Raw genomic sequence first — 26,026 nt, forward strand, 5'->3', positions numbered from 1 at the left:
TAAATATATATAATGATAGAGATTAAATTCGACTTCGAAAATAATAATAATAATAATAATAATAATAATAATAATAATAATAATAATAATAATAATACATACATACTACTACTACTACTACTACTACTACTACTACTACTAATAATAATAATATTATTATTATTATTATTATTATTATTATTATTATTATTATTATTATTATTATTATTATTCCCTCTTTGATGGAAGGCTTTTTTTTTCCAGACAGCCAAAACAGACAGTTTTTTCCAGACAGTTTTTTACAGTAATATCGATTAATAGTCCAAAGCAATAGTTTGAACGTTTAAAGTAACATGTATACTTTCTAAATTATTATGTTTATGTTATAAATTTCCTGAGAACATCGATAGTAATGAACAATACAATATAGAAGTGTATGTGCAGGATATAAAAGAAGTGCACTTTTTAGTGCATATAATATTATAGTGACACTACAGTCTACAGTCAGAGGTGTAATTGTTCAATAGTTTTAAAGCAGCAAGACTGATAAATTTGATACACAAAATAATAATGTTTTATGTTAGGAATTATTTATGTGGTGTCATCACAGAGTGGTAACAGAATCATATTCATTTCTGCAGTAGTGATAGAGTAATTGCTCTAATATTATGTACTTATTCTAATAGTGTGCAGTTACTGTAGAATTATTTCCACCAATTCACTATATAGCATGTGTATGTGTGTGCATGTCACTAAATATTATTATTCATTTTATTTTTTAAATGATCATTTGTAATATTTCGATTTTAGAATTCATAATGAAATTGATCATTTTTTATTCATTTATCCACAAAAATAATATTTAGAATAATAGATGGTGTGAGCTAAATAAGGTGGGTGGGGGCGCGCTTCAGATGAAGCCGCCGTTGCTATGGCAACCCAGTGACGACGTGCATGATGACGCAAATGGAGGCTGGTGCATGTCGGACCTTGTGACGAGTTAAGGTGGACCAGGGCGCGGGCGCGCGCACACACACACACACACACACACACACACACACACACACACACACTATAGAAATAGGAACTGCTATCTGAGTCATTTTGTTTCTATGCATTTCGTATTAGAGTCAAACAGCTCCAAATATGTCATTACTGTTCTTCCAGAGTTCCAGATATCCAAGTTGAGGGACATGAATTGGGAACAGGAAGGACAGCACCTAGTGATGTAGAGAACAAAACTGTATTTGCATAATATCTGATTCATTAGTGCAAAAATCAATGGTGCCTTTACTGTCCTGGCTTCATAGCTGCTTTATTTCATAATACTTGAGAGACCAAAACAAAGGAAAGATATGATATGAGGTCAGAATGTGTACAGATCACCCATGTGTCTACACACACCCATGTGTTCTGGACGTTCCACATAATCATTTGCATTCAACATGTGTTCCATATGATATTTGGACTATTTTTTATCACACACACACACACACACACACACACACACACACACACACACACACACACACACACACACACACACAAAGAGAGATACTAAGGATCAAGGTTTAAAGAGAAGTAAAGAGGTCAGATCCCACAGTGCACAATTTGACAGATGGAGGTTACTCTCTGTCTCTGCTCCTCTACGTGTGGGTCAGATAAGAAGTCATTAATCCCCATAACAGATGAGATTAATGACCTCAAATGGAAAGTTCAATCCCAATTACCTTTTCTCCCTCATAGACTACAAGAAGGCAGATACAGTACAGTGCAGTTAATATTTAGCTCTAGGATTAAAGATTTCAAATTTAGAGTCTTATTTTTCTCATTTATGCCTCATTCACAGGGGGCTTTTCTAGTGAGTTTTTCTTTTCTGACTGATGCTCTGATGCTCAGGCATCCTTAAGGCATCACCATGACCACCATGGAGACTGAGAGAGAGAGAGAGAGAGAAAGACAGAGAGAGAGATGGGAAAAGGAAGAAGGGATGTCAGTGCTGCAGGATTTAATGAACACAATCACGATAAGGTAAAGAGAGGAGGGGCTGCGATACCTCAGGATCTCACCAACAGCCTCACTTTAATCTCAAACAGAAAGAGAGAGCAGCAAGATAGAGAGAGAGAGAGAGAGAGAGAGAGAGAGAGAGAGAAGAGAGAGAGAGAACAGAGTAGAGAGAGAAGGAGGAGTCAGTGAGTCAGTCAGTCAGTAAGACAAAGCTGTTGTGGTTTTGACTGCTGTTATTGAGACAGTGCAGGTGTTGGACAAAAAAAATTGGATAAAGACTAAGAGAAAAGGGTAGAGTAGAAAAATAAGAGAGAAAAAAAGGGAGTCCTGTAATCTGCCTGGCATGCGACCGTGTCCCTGGCTTGCGTGTAAGTGTGTGCAAATGTACGGGACATTTTGGACTGGAATGTATCTCAGCTAACCTCAGGGGACCTCCGAGAACATATACCTCACCATGCTGGGAAAGGATTACATGCTCGCCATCATCATAGTCAATTACGAAGGTGAGTGCCCTTCTCCTTCTCTCTATTCTTTTTCATCCTAGAACCTGAGATAAGAAAAGGAAAGACAGTGTTCACTTTGTTCTGCTCTGCAGGTGTGTGATTCCCTTTGCACTAAACACTGATGCATTATTGTCCAGACTCACATGCAATCAGTAATCACTGGCAAGTTTTGTGAACAAGTTTTGGATATTAACTGGTAAGGTTTTTGCAACTCTGCATGAAGTCCAAACACGACTACATACATACAGGACCTGAGAGTTGTCATTATAAAGTATTAATCATGGTTAGCTTGATCACTGATACGTCGCTGTGTAATACCCTCGAGGGACAACAAGCAGTAATGTACCAAGCAGTAGCAGTAATCAGGAGATGGATACAGCAGTCACGTTGCCTGTATTGCAGGTAGTCCCTAGTCCCTTGATTTGTGCTGTCAGCTTAATGCAATTTCCTGACTCTATACACAGCAATCCTGGATGTGGGTGCGCATTAGCTCTCACAGATGCCCCCTCATCTAACCCCAATACTGTCTCTTTTTCTTACATCAGCACACATACACGAGACAATGCGAAATGTCAAGAGATTCATTTAAGGGTGTGCTTTAAAACCTTAGGGACATGCAAGCATTTGGTTGCACATTGTACAGAGATGGGTTGTCTAGGTAACTGTTGCCCCAAGGATGATTTGCACTGCTAAGCAAAAAAACCCTTGGAGGAGTTGCCTGTTGTGCAACAATGGAATTTGCACTGATATAAAAATATATGTTAAAAACAAAATTCTGTGAATGTTGAAGTTGTGTAGTGACATCATGTAATGTGATGCTCATGAGATGTTAATGTGTGTCAGGACTGTAACTTACACCTCTCTCTTTCTCACTCTCTCTCTCTCTCTCTCTCTCTTTTTCTCTTTCTCTATCCATCTGTCTATCTTTCCACTACGGTCCCGGTGCATGTTCCAAAAACAGTGATGTTTTTAAATAGTGTTTTAAAAGATTTTAACATAGTAACATCCTGTACTAATGGTCATTATGCTATTTTAGCAAGGGTGGAAAAACTTTATACGTATGTGAAAGTATAGATATAGATAAAGTCCCAAAAGCTTAGTTTGGAGTGGAAGGCAAAAAGAAGTCAAAACGTTGTTACTTGGCCGGTTTAAATATTTCTAAGTGATAGACTTAACTTTACCGTTAACTAGAATTGATTTGCTAGTCAGTAATGTTAGCGGCTGGAAGGGATGCTATTCTAAACTGGTAGTAAAGAAAACATGCTAAAACGTATATATTTTATATAGCAAGTTAAAGGTAGCAGATTAGTGAAACTTACTCATCATGCTGTTTGATATTAGAAAGAGTTCATGCTTTCTATGGAGGTAAAGGACATGACTCGTTTAATACGGCTTAAGTTCCACACTGCAGTCCTGTGGTTTATTCATCTTCAAACGCACATGGACAGCTTCAGCTTTAACGACAGTTAGTCAAAGGAAGATGATCAATTGTTATGAATCTTGACACTTTTCTACACCGATGAACTCGTCTGGATGAGTTCATTCAATTGACCTGTAATGTACATGTCATTGGCTAGAAAAAGGAAAAAAAGTTCTTTGTGAAAAAGATGTTCAAGATTTGTAATGAGTACTTTGACGATCTAAATAAAACTTGTGGAACAAGTTTTCTTGGAAATGCAATGAAGTAAGAATACAGTGATTCAATTTCAGTTACAATCAATTAAATATTCTAAAAATTATACTTAAGTATAGTAACAGTGTACAATTACTCAAGTATTTTCCGGCTCATGGAGGTTAACGTGATAATGAAAAGTCAAGTCAATAATAAATGCGTGAAGCCATCATGCTTATTCAAATTGGCTTTGTGCATTTAGGATAATGTTGCAGTTTTATGATTATAGAAATGAACACAGAATCGAGCAAACTCTGCAATTTTAGAAGGAGCTGGATTTTTTTCCCCCTAAAATGACCGCAGATTTTCTGAGATTTTCAGATTTTCAGACACATTAAGAGATGCCAAAGAATTTCATTCATTTTCGCTGAACATTATATAGAAAGTCATTATTAACATGTCTTTACTATTAGGAGTTTAAAAGATGTATCCTGTGCTATTTATCCGTTTCAAATAGTTTCCTGCAAAAAAACCCTAAAAATGATGCAAGTTCAATCACAAATTCTTTTAAGGTTTCTTTTTTTAGCTTTTTAGGCTAAAAAACAAATTCCTAAACTACTTTATAAAAAGCTAGAAATGTAAACATTTAGAAAAACAGATGGTATTTGCATTGTGTTTAAATACATTCTGATGTTTTTGTCCATCTCTATCTACGTACATGCTTGTGCTTTTGAGTAAATTTGCTTACAATTAATTGTACCAGCATGACATCATACCCCAGTAGTCTCCATTTTAGCAAAGCAAAGCTTCTAAAAATGACTTCCATTACATGCACTGAGGGAGAGACAGTTAGACAGTGACCTAGGATGGCAGTTCCTCTGAGAGTCTTTCAGGAAGAACGCATCCACTAAATGGCGGAGTCACCTTCGGTTTACGAGCTTTCTGTGCCGCTCGTACGTTTACATCCGTACATATAACGGCGCTTCTTTCTTTCTTGCCTAACTAAAAGCAGATTTGATTCTGATCCTTAATCTCCCTCATTTGCTCTGGCTCCATGACTGCCACTGGGCTTTCACACTCCTCCAGACAAAAGTCACATCAAGTGATGGAAAAGCTTTCGTCTCATCTCGACTTGTCTCGTCTCGTCTCATCTTATCTCATTTTGCAATTGAATCTCCTTCTTGTGCTTTTAATTTTTCCGTCCCATTGCTATCTATTTGTCATAATTTGATATAACATCTTAATACTAAACACTAGGGGGTTTCTTTTCAACCCCTTACCATCACCTCTGTCAAGATTAAGAAAACCTTGACATCTGTGGACGATTGAGCTCTTCTGAGAAGTTGAGAAGTCACAGCTATGTTAAAACTAGCCACCACAGTAGCCGGAAAAAAAAAAATCAAGCTTAAAGGGAACTAGATATCAGAGTCAGAGTCAGAGTCCGTGTCTGAGTCATCTTTATTGGCAATTCTGCTATATACACAGGACATACAGATATACAGAGGAGTTAATTGTGTTTCTCTCAGTTCTACTGTGCAGCAGTACACTAAACATACTAGCTATCTAAATATAAATATATACATACATCTATAAATATGTATAAATATCAATAAAACATTACATGTAATTACATGTAAGTCAAAAATTACACGTAAGATATACAGCGTAGAAATAGAAACATTTTCTATACATATGAAACTGGGGGCATAGAAGACTTTCTAATGCACATATCCCAGCTGAGAAGCTTGGGGTCAGAGTGCAGGGGCAGCTACTGTATGATACAGCACCCCTGGAGCAGGGAGGGTTAAGGGCCTCGATCAATAGCCCAACAGTGGCAGTTTGTCAGTGCTGGGGCTTAAACAATTTTCCAATCAACAACCCAGAGCCTTAACCACTTGAGCTTTGGGTTCAGCCCAGCTTTCTTTTACCATTTAAACACGGTAGAAAAACAAATATATTCATTAAGTTCAATTACAAGCAAAACAAGTATTTATGAATATTATCAACGAGGCTCTTGAGGGGGTTACAATATAAGACACATACATAAAGATCTATACAGTATAAGGCATGACATTGTCCTACCTTAATGGCCTCTAGGTGACACGTCATGCTTAGGTGTGCTTTTAGAAGGTCTTAAGTTCAGCTTGACTAAATTTGTAGGAGGATTGGTTAGAAACAATGCCCTTAGGTAGTGTGTGTGTGTGTGTGTGTGTGTGTGTGTAGGACTGGTTTTCTATGCCATTGTTTTACTACTTGCTCATAGTCTCTTCACAGACATGCACCTCACAACCTGTAAGAGAACACATACATCTTTTATGCATATATGTGTTACATTATATATATATATATATATATATATATATATATATATATATATATATATATATATATATATATATATATATATATATATATATATATATATATATATATATATATATATATATAATGTGTGTGTATACATTCATTTCAGCTTGATAGCATATCTAAAACAATTCAGTCTTGAAGTACATTAGTGCATTTTAGTTTACATGGAAATGCTTGCTAGAGTGGTTGAGTGCATACGTTTGCGTACTACAGGAAAATAATGAATGTGCTTGTGCAAGGCTACTGATTTTTCCTTCGAACCTTCTTTAGATATTAGATTCAATTTGAAAATGATAGAAAAAATGATATAGCTATGTTTCTAATTAACTAGGAATTGAAGAAAGGATGTAAGTATTGATACTTGCTCATTTACTATGATAAAGTAAATGACAAATAAATGATAAAGTTCTACCTTAAAGGAAAAAGATATATTTAGTTGGCAGCGAGAACTTTATGACTATAATGAGGTGAAAGTCAAATGAATGTGTTCTCTTTTCTGACAGTTTAAGCATTATTTTAAGACTCTACTATGCACTATGGCACAAGCCTTATCTGTCTTATCTATCTTTTATTTTATCCTTTACATGCTGCACAACTCAGAATTTAGTATTCACTTCTTGTATTTCACATGTTCACCGTTGAGCTGAACTACTTTCAACCTTCCTGTGAGCTTGCCGGTGCTACACATGTAATATTTATCGTGTACTTTTGACATGCACTTGCAATGATCGTGGAAGAGAAGTGAAGAGATTCCTGTCAAAACTAGGCTGAATCAATCTAAAATTCTCATCAGATTTTCACTGATGTTCTTACCTCATTCCTCTTCTTCTCTCCTGCGTGCTCTAAATCTTCCTGTAATGTAGCTCAGCGTATTGACTACCACACACTAATGACAAACACTTGACAAATGACTTTTTTCTAAGGTGCGATTACTTTTGTCTTAATTGAATAGCTAGTTAAGACTTAGTTTTCTTAATTTCGCTGATGATTGAGCTTCACATACAGCATCACATCGATCACATATTGAGCGTCTTTATATGTATAATTACATGTACAGTAACACAATCGGAGGAAAGGGATATCTGCCCTCTTCTGCATACACAAGCTCATTGATGGCCACGATTAGTTTAGTTCTATGATTGACAGGAGAGAGAAAAAGAGAGAGAGTGAGAGAGAGAGAGAGAGAGAGAGAGAGAGAGAGAGAGAGAGAGAGATCAATTTTGCTCTCTTTCTTCCACAGATCACTGTGAGGTTGTCATTTAAAATTGTGATCTTGCTGATGCAGTAAACTCTTTTCTTTGGCTCACTTGCAGTGTCAAGACTTAAGACTTAAAATTAATCATTAAAAAACCTAATAAAAATATTGTGTGGTCAAAATAAACTTTAATAACTGGAAGGAATAACTACATAATATGCGAGCCTAAATGCTCAAAGCAGTACTTCGCACGTTGTAGAACATTCTACAAGTTTGTCCTTCTTCTATAAGTAATTCAGGCCCGTTCGATGAAACACTGTCGATGTGATCCATTAACAATTAATAAAAGATATTCCAGCAATAAAAGATTTCTTTTGCGAGAGTCTTCACTGTGAATTAAACATTTTAGTTCTACGACCAGGGGGGCACGGTGGCTTAGTGGTTAGCACGTTTGCCTCACACCTCCAGGGTTGGGGGTTCGATTCCCCTTGTGTGTGTGGAGTTTGCATGTTCTCCCCGTGCCTCGGGGGTTTCCTCTGGGTACTCCGGTTTCCTCCCCCGGTCCAAAGACATGCATGGTAGGTTGATTGGCATCTCTGGAAAATTGTCCCTAGTGTGTGATTGCGTGAGTGAATGAGAGTGTGTGTGTGTGCCCTGCGATGGGTTGGCACTCCGTCCAGGGTGTATCCTGCCTTGATGCCTGATGACGCCTGAGATAGGCACAGGCTCCCCGTGACCTGAGGAAGTTCGGATAAGTGGTAGAAAATGAGTGAGAGAGAGAGTTCTACGATCATGCAGAGACTAAGGTTTTTCGAATGTGTAAAGTATGAATATTTATATGTATTTAATTAGCCTCATTTGCATAAATACATGTAGATTTTTGACAATGGTTCCAGCTTTATTCTGGTCAGAGTGGTGGTGGATCATCAGATTTTACTGGGAAGAGTGTGAGAGAGATGTACACTGTTTTACATTCCATCGCAGGCCATCGTACATGCATGCATTCACACGCTCGTTCATGCATGACGTAATTATTCTAGATATTTCTAGCTCCGTCTGAATTCGGGTCACTGTAAAAATCACCTTTATGCATCTGATTGGATACTCGCTCGAATGAGCAGATGTACGAGTGTTCCTAATAAAGTGGACGATAAAGTAAGTGCATGGCTGAATTCTCTTTAACTTTAATCTCTAATACTGCCGTTTCCTCAGGATCACTGTAAGAACTTAATAAGAAATTGACATCAAAACATTTTCTCTATCATGTTGATTATGCATAATTTACGATTCCTTTCTGCTGTCTTCATTTTTATTTAACTTTCTCTCTCTTGTGTATTAATACAGCCTTTTTGAATTATACAGCTGAAGAACTTGATATGTTGCTGGATATAATATATAATTGAATGTCTGTATTACGTAAGATACGTAAATATGTCTGTGTAAATATTTTCTGTGAATTTAAGAATAAAAAATATAGAAGAAATGAAAGAACGCATAATTGTAATAATAACAGTCAGGTTTATCCCAGCATGAAAGAGAGATGAACGAAGATGAATAGTAATTCGATTTAAACCGCTCATGAGTTTGCTGGAATATTTTTGCACTAATTAAAAGAGCATGTTAGCTTTAAAGGGAAAATGTGAAAGGGTGCTTATGCTCAGCAAAAAATCCAAATAAACTGCTCTAAGGCTTCCCTTGCTAATGATGTGTGAGACAGAAGATGTCAAACTGAGCAGCATGACTGTAAACGCATGAATAAGAAGTGGTGTTATTGTGCATTGTTATTGTTCCTTTCTTTAATTTTCCTCCACCAATTTCCTCAAGAGCAAAGCGTCTGATACATACTGTAATTGTGGGAGTTAATCTGCCTGGAGACTTAAGAGTCGATGACTATGAATTAATTCACATTATTTCAGGTTAATCCCGGACCAGGACGGCAGTATGGATTTTTTATCATTACTTTGCTATGCTTTGCTGCGGCTTGCTCAATGATTTAAAATTTCAAAGCAACAACAATGCCTTTTTTTTAAGATGGCTATGCTGAACGTTTCCTTTTCTCTTGGATTTATCAGTAACACGACAAGCTGTTAAACGTTGAACAAACGGAAAAAAGGAACGGTGTGTTGTTCTTGTCAGGTGGATGGAAGACAAATGCGAGTGCTGCCTTTATATTTGATAACGGGCAAAAAAAACAAAGAAAGTCCAAACACGATTCACAAAACAAAGTAAATAAGAACTTGAAGAACACAGAATGAAGCAAACAATGAAAGGTGAAATAGATTTGTGGGATTTTCATATTTTATAAAACAGCTGTCTTTTATGAATATTGGGAAATCATCAGGGCTACAGCACAATGTGAGGTTTTGTCAGGATTTGATTCACAATCTTGGCTCTCATACATTTTTCACACTCTAGTCTTCTTCATCCAAACAAAACTTTGACATGAATAATGTATCTCTCACTGTCAGAAAACCCGGGTGTCTAGGTGGATAAAAGACCCAAATGCAGGACAGTTAAATAAAAACAGATTTATTAAACATAACAAACAAAACCAAAACTCAAAAACCAAGACCGAGCCACGCGAAGACAAAACAAAGACAAAGCAAAGACAAAACAAAGACAAAACAAATAAGGACGACAATTAGACACAGGTGTGCTGAGGCGGGAAGGAATTAGACAAGGGCGGGTCAGAAACGTGAACACAAAACATACTGTAAACCAAAAACACATGTCAAACTCCGAGGTAGATCCTGACACTCGATTTTCTCTCTCTAACCCACTTTTCATCTACATTTATTAGCACACACACATACACACACACACACACACACACACACACACACACAGTCTACTCACACAAGATCTTTGTAAAACCCTGCGCTCTATGACAATGTTTACAATATTATAGACGGCTTTATATAATTTTCACCTATTATTTGACACAAAAAAATAAAAATAAAAGAATTATACGTCTAAATTATACAGTAATCTGCACTCTGACCCCAACCTCCTCAGTTGGGGTATGTGAAGAAAAGAATTCCACTGTGCTGTAATGTATATGTGGTGATAATAAAGGCTTCTATGCCCCGTTCTATTCGATTCTATTCTATTCTAATCTTCATAATCTTTATTTATACATTTTCAGTAAGCACTGCTCAGTAATCTTGGTCAGGGTAATAGTCAAGGTTTGAACTTTCACAGGAAATCTTTGTGTGACATACTGTAAATACACCCAGGATGGGATGCCGTCCACACACATATTTACACCTATAGACAGTTTTAGTGTGCCTGATGCTCTTGGGAGGTGGGAGGAAATCTAAGAACTCCAGAAAATTCGCTCGGTCATCATGCAATGCATGTAGAACTCGGTATAGACGGAAATCCGAGCTCAGGATCGAACCAGGGACAATAGAGCTGTGAGCTGCTGCCTCTAAACTATGAATTATTAAAATGCCTATTGTGTACATTATAAAATTAAAGTATGAAATGATATAAATGAAGTACAAAGCAATGACAGTATGGAGCAATTTATGGGAGCAATTAGCTGTGAGTGTACAGATTGTCATTATAGGAAGTTGAAGGGCTGTGGTAAGCTAGTGGTTAAGGTGTTGGACTACTGATCGGAAGGTCCTGAGTACCGCTCCCAGGTTTATCAATGTGCCACTGTTGGGCCCCTGAGAAAGGCCCTTGAGCAAGGCCCTTAACCCTCAATATCAAAGTCACTCTGTCTGATAAATGGCAGAAATGTAAATGTACACCATTGTGCCTTTGGTCATAGATGATATCTGGAATGATCAGAACCTGACGCTGGATTCAGACCTCCCTCCAGGATGGCGTACTATACGGGACAGCACCGGTACCTACTACTGGCACGTCCCTTCAGGCACCACACAGTGGCAGCACCCTTCATACAGCACAGAGGACGAACCGAGCGTCAGTAACGGACTCCCAGCTAACCCGCTCAAGGTCAGTGTTTTTTCTGAGGTCACACTGTTACTATCCACACCATTGTTATATTTCTGTGCATGTAAAGACAAGATCGATTGCACATCCAACACCATACACTCCTCCAGGAAATACACGTGCACATTTCCAGTTTGTGTTTGTGTTACGCTGACGATTCCCCTGTCTTTTCTGGCAGAGTGTGGGAGCAGATGGGAGGTGTGAGTCTAGAGGGAGGCTAACAGAAAGCCCCATGCATTCCCTCAGTGATGGGTAAATTTTTAATTTCTACATTATTGGCAAAGGAACTGATCATACAGCCCACAATAATTCAACCTGTTACTGTACATCGATACAGCAGTGTCTCAGTGCAACACATTTTTTAATGCAGCCTCTGTGCTAAATATGTGCCCTAAATTTTAAATATTTTAATTGATTAAAACAAAAAAATAAACTTAATAATGAAACAGTGTTTGCGCGATTCATTTAGACTCCTCACTGTGGTTCACATTAGGTTCTAAAAATTCAGGCATACTGTAGATAAACTCAACATATCAGGCCAGGATTTTGGTAGTGTCCAGGGTTGCCAGGTCTCAGAAAATCTCAAATTCAACTATATCTAAAAAAAAATAGATAACCGAAATGAACCTAAAATGTTCAAAGGAGTTCAAATCCTAGTACTGCGCTCACTCCAAGACCCTGCTTATAAATGTAAGTCACTCGTTTATAAAGGGTTTATAAAGGGTTTATAAATGTAAACTATACCCATTTGGCGTTTTAACCCTTGTGTGACTCAAATGGAGAATAGGTTTATTTTATTTTATTATAATTTCTTTATTCCTTACTGATTATGAGCTTGATTAGATTATTCAATGTGATTATTCAATATAAGATTACTGCTGCTTTGCAACATGCACTCTGAAACACATTTTGTAATTGTCCTTTAGGTCGTCCAGCTTTTGTGTTTAAGACCACAGTAGCAAAGTAGCTTTTCGCTACTTTGCTGTAATTAAGCGACTGACAGTAAATCCCACTTGTATGCCCAAGAGAAAGGACAGAAAACACCTGGTGCTCCAGTCAGCAGATGTCCTCTCAAACGGCTAATATAGCACCAGAAGAAGAATCTTATTTTAGACCGATAGTCTGTGTGTGTGTGTGTGTGTGTGTGTGTGTGTGTGTGTGTGTGTGTGTGTGTGTGAGAGAGAGAGAGAGCAAGAGAGAGAGAGAGAGAGAGAGAGAGAGAGAGAGAATAAAAAACAATCATCAGTTTTGCTAATGGCTCCAAATGGAAAATTTTTATTAGGTCTTTATAGTTCATTATATATTACAAATTATTTCACCTTCCTATAAAAATATTCTCCTTTAAACCACGGTGCATTTGGAATCTCCAATTAAGAATGAAGAAAGGTGTCTGTTTATTTTTATACCAGCAGCTCAGACAGTAGTTCTATCTGTCGGTAACATAAATCATACGATTGCATTAACGTGGTCCTTTTAATAGCGCATTCGCACATACAGTGACAAAGCGAACAAAATAAATTTATTTGGAATGTTAGTGGCTCCACCCACTGATAAACGTTATCACTATGGCAACCAGTAGTCGGAACGCCTACCTGCAACCTCATAGTGCAGTGGCTGGTGACTTGCAGTGATAAAATCAGTGTGGTATATTAATAAACCTCTAAAACACCAAAGTTGTGTTGATTAAATACACATACACCATTTCCAATTGTCCGTAGTTCGTTGATATCCTGCTTTAAATGATCTTTCTTTCAGATTCAGATGTATTATTAGCTCAGCTGAGGTCTAGTTTACTGAATCTTTGCTATCTGCTTGAAAGGAAAGAAAGAAGCCGTTGGATGGAGATCCTTGACGGTCAGCTGATAAAAGCACCAATAATCAGTACATGCTACACGACCCCCATGCCAATTTTTCTCCTGATAAAAAAAAAATATCGGATTTATGGCATAGATATCACATTGTAGTAGATTAAAGCCTAATGCTTTTCTCCCTCTCCATTAGAGCGTCCTGGCAGGAAGAATACTTCTGTGCAAACATGGACCCAGACTCTAAGGTACCATTCTAATGCTAAACATTTAAATGACTGTTAATGAAATCCTGAGATGAAAAGCATTTTTCATAAGACAGACAGTAGGAAGGTGAGATTAAGGGCAGAGGCCAGATCAGCTTTTGTTCCCTCATTGGAGACGCTATTGATGTGTGTGAAAGGTGTGTATTGTATATGTGTACTGACCCCTATCGAGATATGAAAAGGACTACTGAGGGCGTTGTTCCATTAAGCTTGTGTAAGAGGATGCAGGTCACTGCAAAGACAAACACAAATAGGTTCAATAAATGCTTGTATCTCATGAATTGGGGCATTTTTGAGGGAAAAAAATACATGCATAAAGGTGACATTGGATTAATTGCTAAAATACATTTAAATACATAAGATATTAAATTAGGGGGCATGGTGGCTTAGTGGCTTAGTGGTTAGCACGTTCGCCTCACACCTCCAGGTTCGGGGTTAGATTCCCGCCTCCACCTTGTGTGTGTGTTGTTTGCATGTTCTCCCTGTGCCTCGAGGGTTTGCATGGTAGGTTGATTGGCATCTCTGGAAAATTGTCCCTAGTGTGTGAGTGCGTGAATGAATGAGAGTGTGTGTGTGCCCTGCGATGGGTTGGCACTCCTTCCAGGGTGTATCCTTGATGCCCAATGACGCCTGAGATAGGCACAGGCTCCCCGTGACCCGAGGTAGTTCGGGTAAGCGGTAGAAGATGAATGAATGAATGAATGAATGAATGAAGATATTAAATTATATATGCAGTTGAGTGCAAAGACTCCTCTGTTACTCATACATATCATTTTAAGCTGTTTTTCTCTTTTTTTTTTTTTTTGCCTTATGCTTTGCACCATTTTGCTCCCCAGCATTACGTTACCTAAAAAGAGATGAAGAACATATGCTTACTCTGAAAAAAAAAGCCGGCCATCTTCATAAACTGTTACAAGGCAGCCAATCGTCCTATATTTTGGCTTCTGCCTACCAAATATGATCGACGGGGAGAGATTATGCCCCTCCCACCCAGCTAGCACAGCTAACATCTTAGAAAAACATGCTCACAACTACAGGAGTCCAAGCATTGGCTTTTAACAGAACGGGGGCATTGAAGCCTTTATTATTGCCACATATACATTACAGCACAGTGGAATTCTTTTCTTCACATACCCCAACTGAGGAAATTGGGGTCAGAGTGCAGGGGCAGCTATGATACAGTGTCCCTGAAGCAGGGAGGGTTGGGGGCCTTGCTCAAGGGCCCAGCAGTGGCAGCTGTACATATACAGTACATATATTGTAGGTCTCCAAGTCTAGAACAGGAATTTTCAGATTTTCTAGATTTTTTTAATACATTATATGGCTAAATATATGTGGACACCAGACCATCACGCCGATATGTGTTTTTTCCTCAAACTGCTGCCACACAACTGAAACCAGACAGTTGTATAGAACGTCTTCGTACGCTGCAGCATTACAATTTCCGTTCACTGGAACTAAATCGAGGACGAATCATGTCCAGCATGACGATGACCCTGTGCACAAAGCAAGCTTTATGAAGAAACGGTGTGTTAAGGTTTGAACTTGAACACTGACTACACCACAGGCATCATTTACTGATCTCACTAATACTCTTGTAGCTGAATGAACACAAATCCTTACCAACATCTAGTGGAAAGCTTTCTCCCAAAAGATTGGAGTTTATTGTAACGTCTATGGAGGGCATGTCATCTTGAATGGGACGTTCAACAAAAACATATAGGAGTCATTGGTCAGGTGTTCACATACTTTTAGTAGACTACTGCATGATATTTAATGAGGTCGTCGTGTGTCCCAGTGTTTCGCGGTACGCTCGCTGGGATGGGTGGAGATCCCAGAAGAGGAACTGGTTCCAGGAAAGAGCAGCCTGGCAGTCAATAACTGCATCCAGCAGCTCTCTCATAGCAAAGCTGAGGGCCGTGACGCCGTCGGAGCTTGGGGAGAGGTGAGTACGTCATTGTGAGTATGTAAAGGTTTGGCATCTAAGAGATCTTAATAAGCCCTTGATATTTATTATAGCTTTTTATTTAGAAGGTCGTGTGAGCTATAGGTTAGTGTTAAAGGTATATTGTTCCTGAACATTTTGATGTGTATCTTTATATATGTGTGTGTGTGTGTGTGTGTGTGTGTGTGTGTGTGTGTGTGATAAGGGTCAGGACATGATGATGGTGCTCAAAAAGGATACTCTAAGCCTCCTGGATCCCATAGACCGCAGTCTTATCCACTGCCAACCCATCGTCAGCATTCGAGTGTGGGGGGTAGGCTGCAACAACGGCAGGTCAGTAACAGTAATGAATGTGTTTTTTTTCTCCTCCTTTTTTAGCCACTCTGTGCCACTAACTTCATTTCAGTCCAAGTATTTGCGCCAGTGTCAATGCAATCGACCCTCGCCTTTAAAACGGACCTGCTTATACAATCCAGTGCTTATGCAACTCATATATTTTATATTTCAATAGCAAAATCAGGTTCTTGATCCGAGACATGCTTTCATTCGATATGTCTCCATGGCTGTGGTCAAGCTAGCTCTATACACTTGCTGATGATACGATCAGGTGCTCATGTGGAGTTAATTTAAGTCCTGCTATTTCTGGTTACACTCAGCAGGGCTTCCGGGAAAAACCAAGCCCCATAGTCTGATTTATATTTATCATCCGGACTTAACCTGCTCTTATTTTTTCTCTGCCTGGAAAAAATGTGTTGTATCTTCTGTGAATATTTTTCAAATTGTTAGCAATTCATGAGTGCCCACAATCCGTATAATTGTTCATGATATGTAAGGTGTCTACAAATTAAAATAATTATGGTAATTTTTTTAGCATCCTTTAACAATTCTTTCTTTTCTTTTCTTTTTAAATCGGCACTCGTGAATACAGAGACAGGTAATCACTGCACCTTTTTTTATTTTCTTAACCAGATGATATAAACATGTCGTTTGTGGGATTGGCGTCTTGCATCCCAGTTTATTACTCTGTCATGTATATTTCATGTCATTTTTAATTCTTCATCTCATTTCCTGCCTTCTCTCGTCTAATCTGTTGGCTTGTTCATGTTCTAAGTAGATAGATGGATTTCAGAACGGTGCTGTTGCTGTCTTCCTTTTCTTTCCTATGCATGAAGCACATCTTTTCTCGTCCTTTCCGTTACCTAAAAATGTAGAAATCTTCATGCTTCATTCAACCAACAAATGCATGTAACGGTATTTTCGACCCTGTCCTGAAAAATCAATAACAGTTCCAGCTTGAAATATTTTGTAGATATAATTCATTATGGGTCAGGCCGACTGGGACACACTGGGCCATCATTAATCCTGACAAATCCATGCAGATTTAATTACAAACCACTGATGAAATCCCTACAGAGCAAAACACAGAACATGCTGATGTGTAAATTAATTGAACCAGTTTTAATTCGGGGGTCCAGTTTGCGGTTTCAGACGAACGGATGAGGAATAGCTTGTTGCTAATGCGTCCTACTGATAGCCCTTGTTGCATAATAGAGTCAAGGTCAACATCCGTGTGGGTGTGAAATAGCTGTACTGTATAATTACTGTATATATATATATTGTTTTTCTCCTAAAATCTCCAGATTAGTGCTCAGAGGGAAAATAAAAAACATTTTTAAGAAACCATGGCTGTTAAACAACAGCTATAGATTGATTACTGGGTTGTGCATGCAAAATGTATAAAAGTGGCAGCTTGCATAATGGTAGAGATGAGTCATATTGTTTGCAAAGCCTTCACATCATGCCAGGAAGCAATGTCATATCTGACAGCACACGGCATATGAAATGTCTAACAAGATTTATCTGTAGGTTCTTCTTTTCCAACATACTGTACTGTAGTTTAGCTGAATTTGCAAATCAAATTGACCTCACTGGCTATTTCATATTTTAAACATCTTTCTGCATATTCAGCATGCTACATAGACGAAAGCGTACCATATACCTTATCCGGATGAAGGTCTTATGAAAAATAAATGCCGTACTTATCGATCATTTGAGTCTGACGTTTCCTGTTTTACACTTCTGGTACCTGGGATATGTTGCCTATAAGGTAGGAACTATACTCTGTGCTGCATCAAGGCAATATTCATAAAAAACAGTGACTTATTTTATACCTGAAAGGTTCCTCTGTTTGCTTTAGAATCACAGTAAAAGATGATGGGGATGTGGTAGACTAGTGGTTAAGGTGTCGGATTACCAATAGGAAGGTTGTGAGTTCCAATCCCAGGTCTACTAGGCTGCCACTGCTGGACCCCTGAGCAAGGCCCTTAACCCCAAACTGCTCAGTTGTATAAAATGTAAGTCACTCTGGATTAGGGCGTCTGCTAAATGCTTTAAATGTAAACGTATATCACCGAACTGTCAAACATCAGCAAGAGATTATAAGAGAGGTCTTCACAAATTTTTAATTGTCTTGAACATCAGACAAAAAAAGGGGTTAAAGGAAGAGAATTCATGAGTGAGTCAGTGTTATAGAGCTGTAACTCAGATGCAAAATAGGAAACACAAGTGATGGAATGAAAAGAAAGGCAATAACAACTGTCTCTTCTCTTCTCTTTTCTTTTCTTCTCAACTCTCTTCTCCTCTCCTCTCCTCTCCTCGCCTCTTCTCTTCTCTTCTCTTCTCTTCTCTTCTCTTCTCTCTGTCTGTCTATCCATCTCAATGTTTTCTTATCTCTTCTATGTCTTCTCTTTTCTGTCTCCCTTTCTTTTTTCCTCTTCTTGCTGCCTACCCATCTCTTTTCTCTATCTTTCCTTTTCTGTCTTTTCTCTTTTGTTTTCATTTCTCTCCTCTCCTCTCCTCTCCACTCCTCTCTGCTCCTCTTCTCTTCTCTTCTCTTCTCTTCTCTTCTCTTCTCTTCTCTTCTCTTCTCTTCTCTTCTCTTCTCTTCTCTTCTCTTCTCTTCTCTTCTCTTCTCTTCTCTTCTCTCCTCTCCTCTTCTTTTCTCCTCGAGAGAGAGAGAAGTCTTGATGAACAAACTCATCCTTGTTAATGTACATTCATTTCTACTGTTTAATAAGAACCCACATTAACCTGCTATTTCACTTGAATTAACAGTATTAAAGACTGTTAGTGAAGAAATATATAAGATATTCTCCTTTAAAGCTACTCTTTAGAATAGAGTTTTATATTTATCATGAAGTGTGTTATATTTCTTAAGATTACTCCTGGACCATAGATGTAGTTCTGTGTGTTTGGAGTAACAAAGTTCTGCCCTGGTCTGTCATCCTGCTGTAGGGACTTTGCCTTTGTGGCCAGTGATAAGGATACGTGCATGCTGAAGTGCCACGTGTTCCGCTGCAACGCACCAGCTAAGACTATAGCCTCTGCCCTGCATGAGATGTGCTCCAAGGTGAGAGCTTGCTTCTAATTCTTCAGTGTTTGGGATTTGATCTTTCATTTAAGGAACATGCAGGAAATACAGGGTTAAAAATAAAAAAAAACTTCAGGGAACTTATTAACTCGACAAACAAAGAATACGTTCTGAAGATAAAGTGATTCGAATGAATTATAATGATCCATTATGACAGTGTTGTTATTGAGTAATTATTTGTACATGTTTGCAGATCATGGCAGAGAAGGCGGCAATGCCACCATCCGTGCCACGATCGCTTACAATGGAGAGCATTTCTCCTGAGGATCTGCCTCACCAAGGTAAAAAACCCAGCCTTGGATTTATATATCTGTTTAAATTAGTGATGTTTGACATATTGCTATGGTTTTATTTTAACCAAAGCATCCATTATATACATACATACATACATAGCATTCTTTAATTTCCTGGTTTATGTGTATTTTTTTAGTCAACTTTTTAGATGCAGTGAGGCAGAGGGTTCAGAGATTTGAGGCTGAGTACGTCGGAAACCTTCCCGTCTCCAGAGCGATGGGTGAGTGGTGCATTTCTGTAAAAATCCATTACTGTGATCAGATATTAAATCGATTCACTTAAATTTTATTTCAACCGTGCTTTTAACAATAGGTCAGTACCTGTTTACACAGCACTGCGGAAGCTCCGATAAGCTAATGACACTTTAATCTCCAAAGAGAATTCTTTATTAAGGGAAAACAAAATCCAAACCTACATGGCCTTGTGTGAAAAAGTGCTTGCCCCCTAAACCTAATAACTGGTTGGTCCACCCTTAGCAGCCAGAACTGCAATCAAGCGTTTGTGATAACTTGCGATGAGTCTGTTACAGCGCTGTGGAGGAATTTTGGTCCACTCATCTTTGCAGAATTGTTGTAATTCAGGCACATTGGAGGGTTTTCGAGCATGAACCGCCTTTTTAGGGTCATGCCACAGCATCGCAGTAGGATTCAGGTCAGGAACTTGACTATACCACTCCAAAGTCTTGTTTTTTTCCATTCAGAAGTGGACTTGCTGGTGTGTTTTGAATCATTGTCCTGCTGCAGAACCCAAGTTCGCTTCAGCTTGAGGTTACGAACAGATGTTGCACTTTGTCCTTCAGGATTTTTTGGTAGACAGCAGAATTCATGGTTCCATTTATCATAGCATCTCTTCCAGGTCCTGAAGCAGCAAAACAGCCCCAGACCATCACACTACCACCACTATATTTTACTGTTGGTATGATGTTCTTTTTCTAACATGCAATGTTACTTTTACACCAGATGTAATGGGACACACACATTCCAAAATGTTCAACTTTTGTCTCATCAGTCCACAGAGTACCAAAAGTCTTGGGGATCATTAAGATGTTTTCTGGACGAGGCCACTCCTGGGAAGGTTCACCACTGTTCCATGTTTTTGCCATTTGTGGATAATGGCTCTCACTGTGGTTCGCTGGAGTCCCAAAGCTTTTGCAATGACTTTATAACCTTTTCCAGACTGATAAATCTCAATTACTTTCTTTCTTATTTGATCTTGAATTTCTTTGGATCTCAGCATGATGTGTAGCTTTTGAGGATCTTTTGGTCCACTTCACGTTGTCACTCAGGTCTTATTTAAGTGATTTCCTAATTTCGAACAGCTGTGGCAGTAATCAGACCTGGTTGTGGCTAGAGAAATTGAACTCAGGTGTGATAAACCACAGTTACGTTATGTTTTAACGAGGGGGCAAACACTTTTTCACACAGGCCCATGTGGGTTTGGATTTTGTTTTCCCTTAATAATAAAAATAATAATTTAAAAACTGCATGTTGTGTTATCTTTGACTAATATTTACATTTGTTTAATGTGAGACAAATGTGCAAAAAAATAAAAAATCAGGAAGGGTGCAAACACTTTTTCACACCACTGTGTGTGTGTATATATATATATATATATAAATATATACACACACAGATGTACAATTCTAAAAGATGTACAGTACTAAAAGAGGTACAATTACGAAGCTGAAAAGACACAGTGGAGGGAAAAGTGATGCTGCAGAGCAAGGACAATGCACAGGCACACAGCTTTGTTTGTCCCAGGGTTAGTGTGTCATGAACGCTCTCAGAGAGAACAAGAGAGCTTTCATCAAATACTGTTAAGAAGATTTATCTATCATAGCTCCCTGGAGATAGAGGCAGCTCTGTAACGGCTAGTGTTGTCCCTTTAAGCACCGACTCTTTATAGAGAAAACATGGCACAATGTCATTGGCCTTTGTTATCTTTACAGGAGTGCTAGTGGATTTAATCTTCTATGTTTTGTGGTCACCTGATGATCAGTGATTTTTCTAGAAAATTTTCTGCTATGCTTTCAAGGCATTTTCCTTCTCTTTCTTTCTTTCTTTCTTTCTTTCTTTCTTTTTTTATATTAATTTTACTCTTGTAATTTAGTTTTTGCCAATTCCCATCTATAATGAGGATGGGCACCTACCAATCCACATAGATGAAACCCACAGCATGCTTCTAAAACATGTGATGCTATAGATATGAGCTTACTGATATCCTTGATTAGCTTGATAAGTTTCAAAAGTATCTTCCCCTGATGGATGGGAGCCACGGGTGGTTTTTTTTTTTTTTTTTGCACATTTTGGTGCCCTAATACTTTAAATAAAAAAATTGGTACTGTGTTTGAAGGAGGGCACCAACTTTATATGTTTCTTTTCATAATTCTGGCCACAGGAATGTGGTATGTTGGAGGCTGTAGGATTTCACTTTGTTCCTAATGTTGTGTTTTTGGTCCTGCCAGGGATGGAAGTGCTGAACAGGGCTATAGAGAGCATCATGCACTCCAGAGACAGAGACGAATGGGAGCCGATTGTCATTCACGTGTCAGACAAGGTGCTGTCGCTATGGAGGGGAGAGGTACGGAAGGATAAGTGTCAACATCGATCCATAGACAAGGATATTCTGACTAGAAATCTCTCGTTTAGTCTCATCAGCTGGTGAAACAGAATACAGTAACAACAGAAGCCCTATAGGTGTTAAATATACGCTTGAGTTGATCATGGCCTAGCCTTGGTAAAGAATAAAAATAGGATCGAATTAATAAGGACACTGGTTCTCTTTTATGCAGTTTATATTAGTGACTCGGTAATGATGGTATAATCTCTCTGTTTGTTGTCTTTGCTTTAGGATGGCAAAGACCCTTTTTGGGAATCCCAGGTACGCTATCTGACCTTCCTCGGGGTCGGTCATGACACACATACCTTTGCAGTGATAGTAGATGCCGGCACTCAGCGCTTTGAGTGTCACGTGTTCTGGTGTGAACCTGACGCTGGGATCGTATCCGAGGCAGTCCAGGCAGCATGTATGGTAAGTTGTTTTAAATGTACTGCAAAACCTTTACTACTATCCTACAACTTTTACTTTTTGAGTAAAGTAATGCACTATAATCTATACTCATGCTATTAGGCTTACTCAAGTCTAGCATCCATTATGTTTGGTATTCAGGTCCAGTACCAGAAGTGCTTGGTTTCCCAGACACCACCTTTGAGGTCCAAAATGTGGCGAGCCGGCTCCAAAGTCAAACGCGCCAACTCCATGGATGGCTCCAGCTTCCCTCCATGCCAGCATGGATACACACAACCCAAAATGGCTTCGTCTAGCATAAAGAAAGGCATGCTGGCTTTTTTCGAGACATTCCGAAATAAACCTCCTGTGGTTCCTGCACCATAGCAACAGAGATTGGGAGAGAGCATGGGGAGAAAGTGTTGGGCTTGGGCGGAGGCAGGCTGAAGGATGTAAAGAATGAGGAAAGAGATGAGTGTAAAAGAGCAAATAAAATACTTATTATTCCCCAGACAACCTTAAAAAACATGGCAAAGGAAAACCGCCTACACTGCAAGTACCTTTAGTGCTTATACATATCTGACTACAACAGGTTAACAACTGTTAAATGAGAATCCTGAGGTGCTGTGCTCTCACATTCCATTCTTGTACTGAGGAGCAAATATAGATATACACCGATATAAGAGTTTTCCTATTAATAAATTAGGACAGAGATCACCATGACAAACCATAATCTATTATGTCTGATGTTACAGTAGGTCAGTGTAGGTGAACTGGAAACTGGAGAAGCGGAGAATGTAGAAATGTATCCCAGTGTCAAAATATTCTAGATCTTTCTCCTGGGACGTTCAGGATAATGTGCAATAACGTGTCTCAGCATGTGACTTTTTCTTGATATGTATTGATGTACAGTATAGGATAGTGACCTTATTCTGGTACGACAAGTGTTTAGAGGTTAGACATGTTCTATTTAGGCCACCTGTGTTCAAATAGAAGAAAGGTTCACTTTCACCCATCATCCTGGTTTAGTAAAAAAAATAATCAATGGAAATGTTCTGACACTCAGATGACTAAAGGAGCAAGTCAGAGAGAGAACATATCTGGATATACTTTAGACATGAGCACACATTTGATGTACTCTGTTAGAATTAGAATTACACCAGGATTAAAACTGGTTTTCAAAACTGAAAGAGAGGAAGAAAGATATTCGTAAATGCCAAAAGCCAAAGAATACAGAATACATTGGCTATGCTCTGTGATCCTGGAAGCTTGGTGAGACAGTTGCATGCATTTGCTAATGCTTGGGAATGAAAGGCTTTGCTACAGGCACATTTATATTGGGAAAAAAAAAGTTTGGCCAAATCTTGAGTATGTTAAAAATAATTGATCGTATTCGATGCAAATAAAAAACAACAACAACACATTACAATAACCAGGGACAAAGTGCATCTGTGATAGAACGCTAACCTTATTACAACACGAAAAACAGCGAATAAAGAAGAACTGTATTCAAAATTTTTATCTTTTTTTTTTTTACCGTCAACAAAACTGAATGCAGAACAATAAGCTTTTGAAACGTTACAGCGCATGTCGATTGGCCATTGGAATGGCATTAGGAGAAAGTCCTATGACGCTGCAAAAAGATATGCAACCGCTCCTTTCCCTTAAGCATGTATTATAACACCAAAACACTCAGGTTTCCTTAAGACACCAGTGGAATCATGGGTAGGAATGGAATACACTTTCAGCATAGCCTTTCTTCACTGAAACAAGCATTTGTGGTCAAAGATACGGTCATAATACTGTTCATGTAGCACCGTTCTTATTTTCTGCTCTTTATACTATGTAAAGAAATCTTCTTTGTATATACTTGCAGTTTGTTAGCACAGAAATAGGATGTCATGTAAAATGAGTTTTTTTTTTCTTTTTTAATTGTTATTTATATTAAGTTGATAGTATTGTTGCATTATGTATTGAAACTGATTCCACTTGTGGTTTTGAATGGGACAATAAAACTGCTCGAATCTCTCTTGGTTTCTTCTGCTGTGATCTATTTATAATATACAAATCAATTTTATAACCAGCTGTTTTAAGGAACTAGTTTAACAAACACTACGGCAAGGATTTTGTAAAATTGCTATTTGTCTCATACAGTTTATTCTGATGTTCCTTTGATTTGCTCATCTTTCTAGATGTTGCGCAATAATGGTGCTGGTTTTTCATTGTCCCATTTATAGAGTTAGTATCACACCTAGTGGTAAAAAATGTAAACTGCAACAAAGGCCTGTAATACCTATTGGTTAAGAAGAAGAAGAAGAAGAAGAAGAAGAAGAAGAAGAAGAAGAAGAAGAAGAAGAAGAAGAAGAAGGACTTATTATTGCCTCTCATTACTGCAGAGTGGAATTTGTATCTCCCATTTTTTGGTGTTGAAGTCGTGTCACAGGGTCGACCTTTATGCAGCACCCCTGGGGCAGCAATAGGGCAGGGGGGTGCAGTGGTGGCTTGGCAGTGCTGTGGCTTGGACTCCAATCTTCTGATAAACAACCCAGTGCCTTAACCCCATGGGCCACCAATACCCCCAATTTGCAGCAGAAATGAGCCCTTAACACCAGTTCATCACAGGGCATTTACATTTACATTTATATTTACAGCATTTGGCAGACGCCCTTATCCAGAGCGACGTACATAAGTGCTTAAATCTCTAACATTGAATACATTAATGCTGGCTCACTAAGTTACATACTTAAGATACCATGATTTTTTTTTTTTTTTTTTTAATGCAAAAGATAAGGAAAGAAGTGCTAGTTGAAGTGTTTCCTGAATAAGTAGGTCTTCAACCGTCACTTGAAAATAGCCAGTGACTCAGCTGTCCGGACCTCTAGGGGAAGTTCATTCCACCACCTTGGTGCCAGTTCAGAGAAGAGTCTTGTAGTATACTTGCCTCTTACCCTGAGAGATGGTGGAACCAGTCGAGCAGTGGTGGTAGATCGGAGGGTGCGGGGTGCAGTGTGAGGAGTGATGAGGGCTTTGAGGTAAGAGGGAGCTGGTCCATTTTTGGCTTTGTAGGCCAGCATCAGTGTTTTGAATCTGATGCGTGCAGCTACCGGAAGCCGGTGGAGGGATCGCAGCAGCGGGGTGGTATGTGAGAACTTTGGCAGGTTGAAAACAAGCCGTGCAGCTGCATTTTGGATCATTTGCAGAGGACGGATTGCGTTCATCGGTAGACCTGCCAGCAGTGCGTTGCAGTAATCCAGTCTAGAAATGACAAGAGACTGAACAAGTACCTGAGCAGCATGCAGACTCACACTTGGAGCAAAGGATAATGACAATAATGACCTAACCCTAAATCTAACCCTAACTCAAAGTGCTAAACCTAATGCTAACTCTAAACATATTTGGTATTGCCAAGGTACATATCATCATGCTTTATGAGGTGTGAGGAAGCCAGAGAAACCCACACAGATACAAGGAATACATGCCAACCCCACATATACCCAGCTTAGTGGTGAACCATGGAAACATTACAGCATCATTATTATAACTTCAAAATCTCCTGAAGTACTTTGGGAATCTGTTGTTCTGGAGTATATTTGGTGATCTACTCATCCATCCAACCACAGAGAGAGGAAATGTCTCTGTAAATCCAGAGTCTTT

The 26,026-nt window shown here is 38.7% G+C and overlaps 1 protein-coding gene across 1 annotated transcript; it reads left to right on the forward strand.

Annotated features, from left to right (window-relative positions):
- The first annotated feature begins 1,751 nt into the window (after positions 1 to 1,751).
- apbb3 (amyloid beta (A4) precursor protein-binding, family B, member 3) lies at positions 1,752 to 24,374 on the forward strand. The gene is made up of 12 exons (XM_060890826.1): positions 1,752 to 2,489; positions 11,442 to 11,629; positions 11,805 to 11,878; positions 13,628 to 13,679; positions 15,496 to 15,642; positions 15,848 to 15,975; positions 18,937 to 19,051; positions 19,266 to 19,353; positions 19,503 to 19,586; positions 21,831 to 21,946; positions 22,217 to 22,396; positions 22,535 to 24,374. Exons 1-12 carry the CDS (start codon positions 2,441 to 2,443, stop codon positions 22,757 to 22,759), a joined length of 1,446 nt encoding a protein of 481 aa, XP_060746809.1. The 5' UTR covers positions 1,752 to 2,440; the 3' UTR covers positions 22,760 to 24,374.
- The last annotated feature ends 1,652 nt before the right edge of the window (positions 24,375 to 26,026 follow it).

The sequence above is a fragment of the Tachysurus vachellii genome, chromosome 17 (assembly GCF_030014155.1).
Source record: "Tachysurus vachellii isolate PV-2020 chromosome 17, HZAU_Pvac_v1, whole genome shotgun sequence".
NCBI classification, from domain to species: Eukaryota; Metazoa; Chordata; class Actinopteri; order Siluriformes; family Bagridae; genus Tachysurus; species Tachysurus vachellii.